Source organism: Ixodes scapularis, unplaced genomic scaffold (assembly GCF_016920785.2).
Source record: "Ixodes scapularis isolate PalLabHiFi unplaced genomic scaffold, ASM1692078v2 PGA_scaffold4__175_contigs__length_147842914, whole genome shotgun sequence".
In the NCBI taxonomy this organism is placed as follows: domain Eukaryota; kingdom Metazoa; phylum Arthropoda; class Arachnida; order Ixodida; family Ixodidae; genus Ixodes; species Ixodes scapularis.
Window position 1 is genome coordinate 113,462,414 of NW_024609879.1, and position 13,187 is coordinate 113,475,600.

The 13,187-nt window shown below is 45.3% G+C and overlaps 1 protein-coding gene across 1 annotated transcript in view; it reads right to left on the reverse strand.

The window, feature by feature from the left end:
* Positions 1 to 13,187, reverse strand: part of LOC120848886 — a 63,428-nt gene that overhangs the window by 16,488 nt on the left and 33,753 nt on the right. The window contains exons 9-10 of the mRNA XM_040220960.1: positions 11,027 to 11,083; positions 9,366 to 9,428 (exon numbers count right to left, since the gene is read on the reverse strand). Coding sequence (XP_040076894.1) covers positions 9,366 to 9,428; positions 11,027 to 11,083 — 120 coding nt within the window. The remainder of the gene's footprint in view (positions 1 to 9,365; positions 9,429 to 11,026; positions 11,084 to 13,187) is intronic.

Genomic DNA, 13,187 nt, shown 5'->3' on the forward strand with positions numbered 1-13,187 from the left:
TATCTCCTTGGAAAATTTCAGAGCTGCAGACATGTTTACTAAGCCAGGTTTCCGTAAGAAAGATTAGGTCTGCGTTCGTCGAGCTGACTACAGAGTTAACACTTAGAAGAATAGATAGTTGGGCGAGTTGGTGGGAATTCATCTTGGAACACAGCGCGAACAACAGACGTGGACGAAGGAGAAGCACACAGGACGAGCGCTGAGTATTGTTCGAGGCGGGGTTTAGGCCGCACGTCCGGAGGTTTCCTGTCTCGTGACGACGTCCAATCCCCGAAGTGAAGAACCCAGGGGTTCAGTGGAGGTGGGAGACTTGGTAACGTAACGAACGGTTTAATTACATGGTAGCGATACAGTCGTCAAATCCAAGAGAGAACAACGGAGCAGCCTCGCGCTCCGCCTTATATAGGGTCCGTTTCTCCCTCACTCCCCGCCAGGGCAGCCAGTGCGATGCAGCAACCCGTCGTCCAGTGTGACGTAGCCAAAGTTCTCAGCAGTTAGGCCATGCCTCTCTCCCTTTCCCGAGCGCACCAACCACCACGCACACACACACGTCCCGCTAACGTCACGGGCGCGTTGAGACTTGTTGCCGCAGGCCCCGTCACGCAGGCGACGGTCCCGGACTCGTCGGGACTCGTTTCGCGCAGGCCCCGACAAGCGGGCGACGGTCCCGGACTCGTCTTGACTCGTTTCCGCAGCGTTGAAACTCGGAAGAAGGTCGCCGAAGGTTCCATTCTTAACAGCCCCTCCGGGGCCAGGGAAACCTCGAATGGCCGGTGATACTATCGCTGGCCTGAAGAGGTGGGCTTGGAGTAGGCCTTGAGAAGATGCTGCAAGCACTAAGCAAACTCCCAAACCTCTCACAACGGAGGCATCAGCGGAAACATCCCCCACAACACCACGCCACTCCGCAGTCAAACGCTCGGAATCCGCCAGAGACCCGCCAGACTGGATTACGGATTACCAAAATTTGCCAAAACAATGCAATTTAAAACATTAGGACAATTTCGGGTATCGAGACCCGCTGTCGCCAGAGCAAAACTCATTTTTCCAACAAGGTCACTATGAACAAAATACAAAAAGACAAAAACTCTTCGCAATTTGTGAGGTCATTTTGGGGTTTTAACGAAGTGCCCCCACTTAGATCCTCATTCCCGTGGATGACGAAAACCTCTGAGATCATCCCTACTCTTTTTGGTGATATCAGAAAAATCTGCTCAACCCATCGGCATTGCTGTTAAATTTGCCTTTCCTTTTTCTTACGCAGAAGTCATAGTGATCGATTTTCACGTGATTTCTAGACGTGAAAATGCGGTCCTTATAGCGCCGATAAAACAATCCGCCTTTTTCATGCCCCGTCACATTGGTCCTAGCAATCTCCTGAGCTGTACCGCGAAACCCTGACACACTAGGGTCGCTCTTCTGCTCGACTGTCAAAGACGCTCTGTCTACTCGTAACGGAGGACCAAAGTTACGTGACGCCGGAGCTACGAGAGATCCTTTAATGATCCCGTCTTCCTCCGCCTTTTTCGCCGGCGCGTTGGGACGGCGTACGCTTTCTGGTGCTACGAGGTCGGGCTGTTCTACAACCCGGACCCCCTCATCCCGTTTCTCTGCCTCCAACTCTGAGAGTGCTTGCTCCCCGTCAGCTGCCTTTCGCTCTGGATCACTTGTTAACAAAGGGGCGAGCTGACGCGATTTGGACCTCGTACACGACTGAACTAGTCCTCCTCCCAGTTGTTGACCCCTTTCGCGCAGCAGGAAATCTGACCGGTTAGAAAACAAATAGGGATACTCCAACGGGACTGTTTGCGAGACAGCCGCCTCTGTCACTAGCTCTCCAAACGGGCCAGTTATCCTTACTCTCGCCATAGGCAGACAGACACTGTGCTTCTCGAGCAGCTGCTTGATCCAAACTACCTTTCCAGTAAAGTCGGATGTCGTTACATAAGACGGATGAACAACGTCCATCGTCGCTGCACTGTCACGAAGCACCCTGCACGGCTTTCCGTTTACCTGGAGCTCGTGAAGATAGGGACGAAGAAGCTCCAAGTCTTTGTCACTATCGCTCACGTACGAGAACACAACCCGCGGTTTGTTACACCTGGCCGCTGTGTGTCCCGGCTCCTGACAGTTGTAGCACAGGAACGGCTTCCTTGCCTCGAACTGCCCTTTTTGGCTTTTCCGTGCCTCGTCTTCGTTCAAGGGATCTCCGTTCGAGGGATCTCCGCTCTTTTCTGGGACCTTTCGTCCTGTTTCTGGCTTCTCGGGCCTTTTTTCTCGCGAGCCGTTTCCCTGTTGGAAGGGCTTGCGCTGATCGCTCCGGCCGGGTTCGCTGTCCTCTCCGCTCAGCTTTCTACGCGTCGCGTACTCTTCGGCTAGCTCAGCGGCCCTTTCAACAGAGTCGACTCCCACCCTATCCTGCACCCAGAGCTTGACTGACTGCGGAATGCCACGAAAAAACTGTTCGAGGCACACACACTCGACTACCTTGTCGCGGCTTTCGTACACTTCCTCGCTCTTCAACCATTCTATCAAGTTGGTTTTAAGCGCGTACGCGAATTCCGAGTAGCCCTCGCTGCTCTTTTTGGATGCGTTTCTAAACCTTTGACGGAACGCCTCGGCAGAAAGGCGATACCGCTTCAAAAGGCTCGACTTCACCTTGTCGTAGTCGTCCGCGTCTATAGTACTAAGGCGCGCGACAACCTCTGCAGCCTCACAGGGCAACAAAGTCAAAAGCCGTTGCGGCCACGTTTCTGGGGCGAAGCTCAACTTCTCACATGTCCTCTCAAAGTTAACTAAGAATAGGCCCACGTCTTCCCCAACTTTAAACGGCTGCAGGAGCTTCTTCATTTGATACGACTCGGCCTCACTTGCTCGTACCGGAGCCCCAACTCTACTGTTCTGCGAGTTTAATCGCTGTTGTTCAATTTCGAGCTCTAGCCTTTTTAGCGCTCGTTCCTCTCTTGCTGCAGCCTGCTCCTGTTCTCGTTCCTCTTTCGCTGCAGCCTGCGCTCGTTCCTCTCTCGCTGCAGCCTGTTCTCGTTCCTCTTTCGCTGCAGCCTGCGCTCGTTCCTCTCTTGCTGCAGCCTGCTCCTGCTCTCGTTCCTCTTTCGCTGCAGCCTGCTCCTGTTTTCGTTCCTCTTTTGCTGCAGCCTCACTTTTAGCGTTCTGAAGTAATTCCCACGCAATTTTAATATCCTCTGCTTCCGCGCTCACTGAAATTGCTTTACTGATCTCAGATTTCTTCATCTTTTGCTCCACCTCCACACCCAATTCTTCACATAAACAGAGTAAATCTGTTCTCAGTAACCTCATTAGATCCATGATCGCTGCTTTTTAGCTTTGGCTTTGTTCTAAAACTTGTCGCGAGGTTCTACAAAAACCTAGCGCACGAGTCAAACACTAAGGATTCCCAGCAGTTCAAAATTAATTACCCATAATCTGAAGCCTGGCGAATCTCAAAGCAAAGTCCAAACGCTCACCCACAGATGTAGCACGATGTCGCATGGTCCGATCCCAACTGCTGCCAACCAGTCGTTCGAGGCGGGGTTTAGGCCGCACGTCCGGAGGTTTCCTGTCTCGTGACGACGTCCAATCCCCGAAGTGAAGAACCCAGGGGTTCAGTGGAGGTGGGAGACTTGGTAACGTAACGAACGGTTTAATTACATGGTAGCGATACAGTCGTCAAATCCAAGAGAGAACAACGGAGCAGCCTCGCGCTCCGCCTTATATAGGGTCCGTTTCTCCCTCACTCCCCGCCAGGGCAGCCAGTGCGATGCAGCAACCCGTCGTCCAGTGTGACGTAGCCAAAGTTCTCAGCAGTTAGGCCATGCCTCTCTCCCTTTCCCGAGCGCATCAGTCAAGGGGCTTGCTACCTGGGAATAGTTGGGTATGTAGCGCTGGTAATACCCGACGAGTCCCAGGAACGAGCGAATGTCAGTCTTTGTCCGGGGTGTCGGAAAGTCGGCAATCGGAGCAATCTTGAGCTCCGAAGGCCGCCTCGTTCCCTGGCCAACAACATGACCCAGGTAACTCACATGGGAACAACCAAGATTGCACTTTTTGGCCTTCATGGTTAGCCCCGCGTCACGCAACCTAGTGAACACGCTTCTTAGGTGGACGATATGCTCCTCCCACGTGTCGGAAAATATCGCGACATCATCTAAATAAGGAAGCGCAAAACCGTCCATACCTTTCAGGACTTTGTCCATCAATTTCGAGAAGCTGAATGGCGCGTTCTTGAGCCCGAAGCTCAGTACGAGAGGCCGGAAAGTCCCCACCGGAGAAATGAACGCGGCGTACCGGCTCGCACTTTCCGACATAGGAACCTGCCAATAACCGCGTACGAGATCGAGTGTCGAAATGTACCTCGCGGCGCTTACCCTTTCTAACCTCTCCTCAATGTTAGGAATAGGATATAGCTGGTCCTTTGTGATTGCGTTTAGCTTCCTGTAATCCACACACGGCCGGGGGTCTTTACCGGGAGCCTCGACGAGAATCAAGGGCGACGCGTAGTCGCTTTCGGCGGGCTCGATTACCCCAAGATCCAGCATGTGCTTTATCTCAGCCTCGATGATCTCCTTCTGACGAGGCGACACCCTGTACGCCTTGGACCTGACTGGCTCGGTTGAAATGAGCTCTATCTCATGAGTCATGAGGTCTGTCCTTCCCGGTCGATCACTGAAAGTGTCGCTAAACTCGTTTAAGAGTACCTTTAGATCATCTACCTGCGCTTGGTCAAGAAGCTCTGCGTTCACGCAACGTGCCATGATTTCATCCACACTGCTTTCAGCGCCTGGGCTGATTCCGTTCCATTCTGGAATTTCGGTAGGTAGCTCCTCGGGCATGTTTAACGTTAGGTTAACGACACCCCGTCTTTCAACGAACGGTTTCATCAGGTTGCAGTGATAGATTTTCACTTGTTTTCGATGTCCGGGCATTTTCAGCGCATAGTTAGTTTGCGACAGCTTGTCAATGACCTCTACGGGCCCCTCCCAGTGAACTTCAAGTTTGTTCTTTCGCGCCGTTCTAAGAATCATTACACGATCACCAACCTCAAAGGTTCGGAGTCGTGCGTTCCTGTCATAGTACACTTTAGCGGTTTCTTGAGCCGCTTTCATGTTTTTGTCCACTAGTTCACGCGTAACACTTAGCCGTTCCAGCAACTCCAACACATAGTCTACAACCGTTTGGTTTTCTCCCGTCCCTTCCCACATTTCTCTCAGCATTCGAAGCGGAGAGCGAAGGGCTCTCTCGTAGACCAACTCGGCCGGCGTGAAACCAGTGGCTTCATGAGGCACAGTTCTCAGAGCGAACATAGTTGCTGGGAGACAGCTTTCCCAGTCCTCTTTGTGTTCGTGACACAACGCGCGTAACACTCTTGAGCACAGAGTGCCATTTCTCCACGCTGTTGGACTGAGGGTGATACACGGAAGAAGGTCGCCGAAGGTTCCATTCTTAACAGTATCAACTGAATTATTTTAATAGGAAAACACATGAAAACGACCATTCATATTTTGCAGTTCACCCCCCGTCTGCGTATTACGAGATACTTTCATAGCGGCGTGATGGCACGTGTTGCTATCCCAAATTCAAAAACGCCACCTCACTGTCCAGCAGTGCCAAAGACGGTTGGCTGACACACGAGGTTCTCGCCCTTTTTATTTGGTACGCTTCTACTATTTCTCTGGACACTTGATCCATGTGTCTGAACAAAACTTCAGTGTCACTGAATCTCGGCTCACAGTTACAATCCCGGCAGTGCATTGAAGGATGAGAGTATGCACACCCCTTCAGCGAACTCTGGTGCTCTCTTAAACGTGTGTTCAAACAGCGCCCCATTTGGCCAATATACACCCGCCCACATGAAAAAGGTATCATATACAGTGTTCCAACGGTGCATGAAACGAACTGTGTGCCATTCTTTACAGTGCAACCATGACTACTCGGATTTTTCCGCTTACTAAGACGCCTTTCTATGGCGGGGCAAATCTGGGTCAGCTTGTTTTTGGCCGAAAAAACGACACTCACACCGTTACTTGCTGCGATACCCTTTAACCCGTGCGAAACGCGGTGAATGTAAGGAGTGGACGCCACCTTCTTTTTGTAATTCCGCCATAGAAAGGCGTTTCAGTAAGCGGAAAAATCCGAGTAGTCATGGTTGCACTGTAAAGCATGGCACACAGTTCGTTTCATGCACCGTTGGAGCAGTGTATAGGATACCTTTTTCATGTGGGCGGGTGTATATTGGACAAACGGGGCGCTGTTTGAACACACGTTTAAGAGAGCACCAGAGTTCGTTGAAGGGGTGTGCATACTCTCATCTTGCAATGCACTGTCGGGATTGTAACTGTTAGCCGAGATTCAGTGACACTGAATTTTTGTTCAGACACATGGACCAAGTGTCTAGAGAGATAGTAGAAGCGTACCAAATAAAAAGGGCGGGAAGCTCGTGTGTCAGCCAGTTGTCTTTGGGACTGCTAGACAGTGAGGTGGCGTTTTTGAATTTGGGATAGCAACACGTGCCATCACGCCACTATGAAAGTGTCTCGTAATACGCAGACGGGGGGTGAACTGCAAAATATGAATGGTCGTATTCATGTGTTTTCCTATTAAAATAATTCAGTTGATAGTCAGCGCTCGTCCTGTGTGTTTCTTCTTCGTCCACGTCTGTTGATCGCGCTGTGTCCCAAGATGAACAGAGTTAAGCTGATCTCGTTTATTCATAACATTTCTTATGTTAGTAAACGTGACTGAAACAGATGAAAAAAAAGTAACATGTTCGCAACTGCTTCTTGCACGTAGCTATGACGCTTCTAACAGTGTCTGCGAATCAGAAGATGTCGCTGCCTGATTTTCACGAGAACGGGTGGAATAGGCTTGTTCATTTGAACGTACTCGGTCATGGTCACCCGAAATATTTTTGGCACCAGCCAGTCTTTCGCGTGTTTGTTCCCGCAGCCTGCCACAGGCCCTACTTCTACCTCATATTAGTTTCTCCCAAAGTTCAAGGTTATCTACTACCTTCCATAAAAAAAGCCATCCAGTATTTACTCTGCTCTCAACAATGCCCAAGGCGATTATCGGAGCATATACAGATACTTCAAAAACTTTCTTTGCGGCGGGGTGTCTGCAATTACTGACACGGAAACGGTAACGGAGACGTTTTCGGTAATTGTTAAAGACGCAATTCATACGTTTGTGCCTCATCGAATTTTCATGCCTTAATTTCTCCCAAATGCGTTTCTAAATATCTAAAAACTTGTTTGCGTAAAACAAATTCACTTTATAGCTTACCAAGATTAGCATTTATCGTGCTCTAGCTAAAAAGTTGTACTCTAAAGTTAAGCGCTTACAGCTTCACCAATAGAGTTGTGCTTGAACCGAAGCCCAAAATATTTGTGGAGGTTTGCGAAACAGCACACGCGCGATACTAGCCAAATTATTTGTCTATGTAACCACTCACATAACAATAACTATGTTTACGCCCCTGTAAAGGTTGCAGATATGTTTTCCGATTACTTCAGTGACTGTCGCTCCACCGTTCAACAACTTTTCAGCCTACAAATATTAAAATGAACTGCCATGACTTTTCGTCAGGTACTAGAGTAGATATTGAAGAAATTGCCAAGGTTATAAAGAAACTAAAACCAAAATTATCTACTGGGGCTGTCTCTATTCCTTCGTTCATTATTAAGGATTGTGATGAAAGGTTTAACCTATTTTGAAGCACTCCTTTAACCTCTCCCTTAGTTGCGGTGTTTTTCCTTCGCTTTGGAGGAACGCGGTGACTGTACCAATTTCAAAGGTGGTGACGCTTCTGTTACAAATAACTATCGCCCCATATTTTTATTGTCCGGGTTTTCTAAAGAGTTTGAATGCGTAATGCATAGCCAAATTTATTTGTACTTGCGCGAAAATTTTGTAGCTTGCCAGCACGGTTTCCTGACCGGAAATCAGTTCAATGTAATTGGCGCACTTTTGTTTACTTCAGTGCCCCTGTTGTTATAAACAGAAGTCAAATTGATTGTTTTATATTTCAAAATGTCAAAAGCGTTTGATAAAGTAAGCCATGGCTTGTTATTGCATTAGTAATTTTTATATGGTTGTTGTGCAGAGTTGTGCAAATTGTTTCAAAGTTACCCGATTTCGTCCCAAACGTGTTCGAAAAGATGATAGTCGCTCAACAAAATTTATTTTCCAATTGAGGCGTTTCCCCGGAGTCTATTTTTAGCCCTTTTTGCTTCTTATCTCCGTAATTGATTTGGCGTCATATGTTGAAAATTCAGAGTTGTTGTCTGCACATGACATTAAGCTTTTTATGAATGTTCATACTCTTGTCGACTGCGAAACAAAAAATTGAGTCACGAAGAGTTCAGTTGTGTAAAATAAATAGCTTGCCACTGAACCCTACCAAAACAAATGTCTTGTCCCTGTGCAGACATCGTAATGTACTACATAACTATTATGTATTAAAATGAACTTCAATCAAACGCATCTTTGTTTTAAGAGACCTTGGCGGGAGTATAGACAATGGACTGAAGTTTTCTTCCCATGTGTCCAGTATTTTTGGCAGTGCGACAAAGATGTTGGGATTAATATCTTGCATCACGCAGCATTATAAAAACCCTGTTTGTATTATTTGTTTATTTTTCTATCTGGCTAGGTAAAGTTTTGGATTTGGTTCGGCAGCTTGGTATTCGTTATCAGAAACGCAGTCAAGAAAAATCGAAAAAGTGCAAAAACGATTAATACGCATCGTTTCCAACCGCTATCTTCAGCGCCGCTTTTATTTTAATTAAAACTTTCTTCTAGACAAGTTCTCGCTGAGGTCACTGTCTGACAGAAGATCAGAACGTGATTTGTTTTATTTTGCACAATATAGTAAATGGAATTAAAAATAATGATTCGCTTTAATTGAATCCACTCTAATATATCTCCCCTCCCGTTTGACAAGGAATCACTCTACATTTTATGCCAATACTATCTGCAAATTCTCACCTTTGTCACGCATACAATTGCTGTTCAATCTGCTTGACTAACCAAGTGGTTGAAATATTTAGTGGTTTTTCTGTTTACCGGAAACAATTGCAAGGGATCTCTACCTATCTCTGATGTGTGTTTCATTTGTTTTGTGTGGATTTGGCGTTTACTCATTCTTTGTGCACTAAAGTGAAGGCATTCGGGAAGCCTTGGGCACAGGAATATGAACAATATAATTATTATCATTACCAATATCATCATTATCATCATCACTATCAATATTATTATTATTATCATCATCGTGAATAATAATATTATTAAAGGTAGCTTACGAAAGGAAGAAATGTTCAAATGTTAATCTAGTTAAATGTATTTTGTTCTACCTGGCGGTTCTCCAGCTCTTGTATTCTTCTTACCAGCTTCGCTTGTTCATTCGTCGCTTTTTCCTGTTGAGACATTTGAGAAAAAAAAACAATAAACACTCGTAATTATGTTCACTGAAGGATGTATGTCCTTGCATGTCCACACATGAATAAATATAACAATGGTAAGCTTACTTTACTTCCATGCTATTGCGCTTTCAGAATAATACCGCCAGAAAAACTATGCGGAATTGCATATTCCTATATATACAACTCGATTTTACGTCGCAATTTTTATATAAACATCGTGAAGGTACGGAACACCGAAAATTGCGTTCTTCGGAATTTCGGCTGATTTGCAAAACTGAACTGAAGAAGGTGGGATACAATCATTATAGACAGCATGTGAGAGGTAAAGGGAGGAGGAGGGCTTTGAGACAATTCTACAGTCTACGAGAATACAGGTAGGGGTAGTGTTGGGATCGGCGCGATTCAGCAATAGGAGCTCGTGGGGCTGCGTGCGTAGAGAACAATCACGGCGCGGCAGTCATCATGATAATCGAAATTCGCTGCAGCCGGCGAAGTTTGCCGAATACTGCTTCAGGCGTTCGCAGACGCTCGCTACGGGCCTATCGCGAGGCACGCGCACAACCCTACCACCCTACCCAAGATGCACCGGCGTCGACAACTGTCGCGATCTACATCACGCTCCTCATGCGAGCCGCTCAGGTCCGGACACTACCCCGTATTCGCAATTGTGTGGTATCCACTACAAATAACCAAACGACTTGTAATCAAATATTTTTCGATTAATTTTGTAATAAATTAAATACATTTATTTCCAAGTAATCGAAAGGGTAATTTCATTACTTTTGGAAGTATCAGAATTACCAGTAACAGTTACTCTTTTTTCTCCCCTTTCTAAAGGCGACCTTGTTCCAACAAGTTTCTATACCAGTAAATCATCAAACCGAGTCTCCGACAGAAGGGTGATTAGAACAAATTGCTCTTTTAAGATAAGAAGTGTATAATTTGTGGATCCAAATCCAATATTGAACAGTTAAAAAAAACTCGTTTCAAAGCCGTGAAAAAATCTCTCTTCGAGAATCAAATAGGAAAAGTAAAAGTTACTTTTTCAAGTAACGGTTAATTAGTTTATTCTTGAGTAAGCAAGTAATCTAATTTAATACCTTTGTTTTAAAATAAACATTTGTAATTTATTCAATTATATTTTTTTTTTTTTAACTTGTACGAGGTCGTGGGGCGCATTTAAGTACACCAACGATTCTGCGGACCCAAGGTACCGGATCCAGGTTGACATAGGGTGAAGAGCCTTATTACCCAAATCATATCTGGTATGATCGTATGTTGATGCCCATAGCCTCGCACGAGGCATGGAATTTGTAAATCCTCAAAGTCTATGAAATGCATAAACGTAAACTGCACATGAAGATTTCATTCCCACATGCTTGAAGAAATTTCTTCTGTGTGGCAGTTTTGTTTTTGGTTATCAGGCGAACTTAATCCAGATCACATCGAGAACGCTGCAGTGTTCAATCTTATTACACTCGCAATCGGTATTAACGATTCCATTGCATTGCTTTAGTATGTCCAAGATGGGCATGCGTTTTGAATAAAAATATTTTGCTGTATCCTCTATGCAAGAAAATAAATATACATACATTGCACAGCTCCATATCTTTTATTTTCTGTTGAAGCTCCGAAATTGTGTCCACGTTCTGTAATTGGAAACGCAATAAAACAAACACTCCCCAAGCAGCACAGGCCATTGGGCCAATATTGGGAATATATTGGAATAAGAGGGCTCTCATCGGCCCATTGTGTCCTCTCTGTAACCAATATTGGAAATGTCATGAAAAAATAGGGCCATAATTGGCCACCTTTATCCTTCATATGACCAATATTGGGAATCCGCTAGAAACCCATTGGATAAATTGGAAACCACTTCCAATGTCGTGTTAATAACCTTCCAATGTCGCTCATTATTTGACGGTCATTGGCACCCCAAAAGAAAAATTGGATACCTCTTCCAATAAATTTCCAAGGGGATTCAAATGTTTTATATTGGGCTATCATTGGTACCCCATTGGATAAATTGGATACAACTTCCAATGAAGTGCCGACGGACTTCCAAAGTTTTCCAACATCATGCCGTCATTGGCGCACCACTGGAAAGATTGGACACAATTTCCAATAAAGTGCCAATGGGTATCCAATGTTGTCCAATTTCGGACAGTCATTGGCAACCCTTTGGATTCATTAAATACTACTTAAGTGCCCATAGGCTTCCAATGTTTCCCATTATAACGCTGTCATTGGCATTCGATGCGATGGCACTGCTGAAGAATGACGCATCTCGCAGTGCTCCGATGAAGGATGTGTGCAGTTCGTTCGCAGCGATATTCTACTCGAAGCAACAATATATTGTTTGTTTGGCCGGCTCCAGCCGGAAATTTCATTGGAAATGCCTCGAGGTCGGTCTCGAGGAGTGCTACGCGTTTATGGAAACCGGGACAAGCTCTTTCAAGTGTGCCGACTGCAGCTAGCGACGTATCCTATCACAAGGGTTAAGCGTTTTCGGTTTAAACCGATAAAAAAACTATACAAGTATGCCAAATTCATTTTCGGAAATCTGGTTTTAACCTAAAAAGGTCAGTACTTCATAGCAGTATATCACACCAAAGGGGGGTGGGGGATTTGTCATCTCCCGCAATCCAGCAGTTAGCTTTTCTACGTGACCGTGAACTGTTCCTTTGGCGGAGATTCGCAGCCCAACACAGTACTTTAAGGGTCCATATGTATGTCTTGTGAATGAAATTTGAGTATACTTCGTACGATCCAGTCTTTGTGTTTAAAGTTGTTATTTTTATGATGTACTTATAGTTAACTACAAATGTGGCTCTTGACATATATTCGATCATTTTTCATTGCTGTGTCCTTCTCTCGTTCTTTCTTTTCCTATGAGACTTGTCTCTTCGTTATATTTATATTAGCGATTTGACACTTGTCTGTCAAACGACGTTACATGTGTTATACGCTACGAATCATGCTTGTTGTTTAACATGTGATTTTTGCGTATATTTTATTGCGTCCTTTAGTTTAACTTTTTTTCGTTTTACTAAATGTATACTTCACTCTTGAATTTTTACGTAGGTGTTCCATTGTGCCTTCTTTATTTTTGTTTTTTTATTGAGTATACCATGTTTTGCTGAATGTATTCTTTGCACTGTTGACTGTTAAACCGTTGGGGGCAGAGACCCTCAGGCCTCACACCTTTTATCTCTGCCCCCTGGGCTGAAAAACCGGCCAAACAAATAAAGAGAAAAATGTATACGTACTATTTATAAAAATAAAAAAGTTTGATGTCGTCCTCTGAAATGAAGATCGGGTTTGGATTCTTTTTATTGTGTATCAACCCTCCCCCCCGCCCCGCCCCCTTTTTTTTAACTGTGCTAATTTGCAGATTTCAAAAAGGAAACGAAGAAAATGCATGCCAAGAATTATGCTAGCGAATTTCGCAATTTAGGCAGAGGTGTGTCCTCCCGATGCAAGTAGAAGCCAAGATTATGTTAGTCCCCTCTGAGAATGCTTCCCTCGACGATTAATTCAGGTCACAGTAGGGCTTGAGTGCCACTAGAAGAGAACATCAAGTCTGCACTTCACATGAAATGGAAATCCGTACACTGTCTGAATCGTTTAAGTGAGCATGAAAAGAAAGGAACCGATAAGAAAAATATGCGCCTAGTACACTTTGGACACATACTGAAAAAGAGTGTATTTGGCCAGCTGATATTCACCGAAAGAAGCCGGAATTTTTTTATA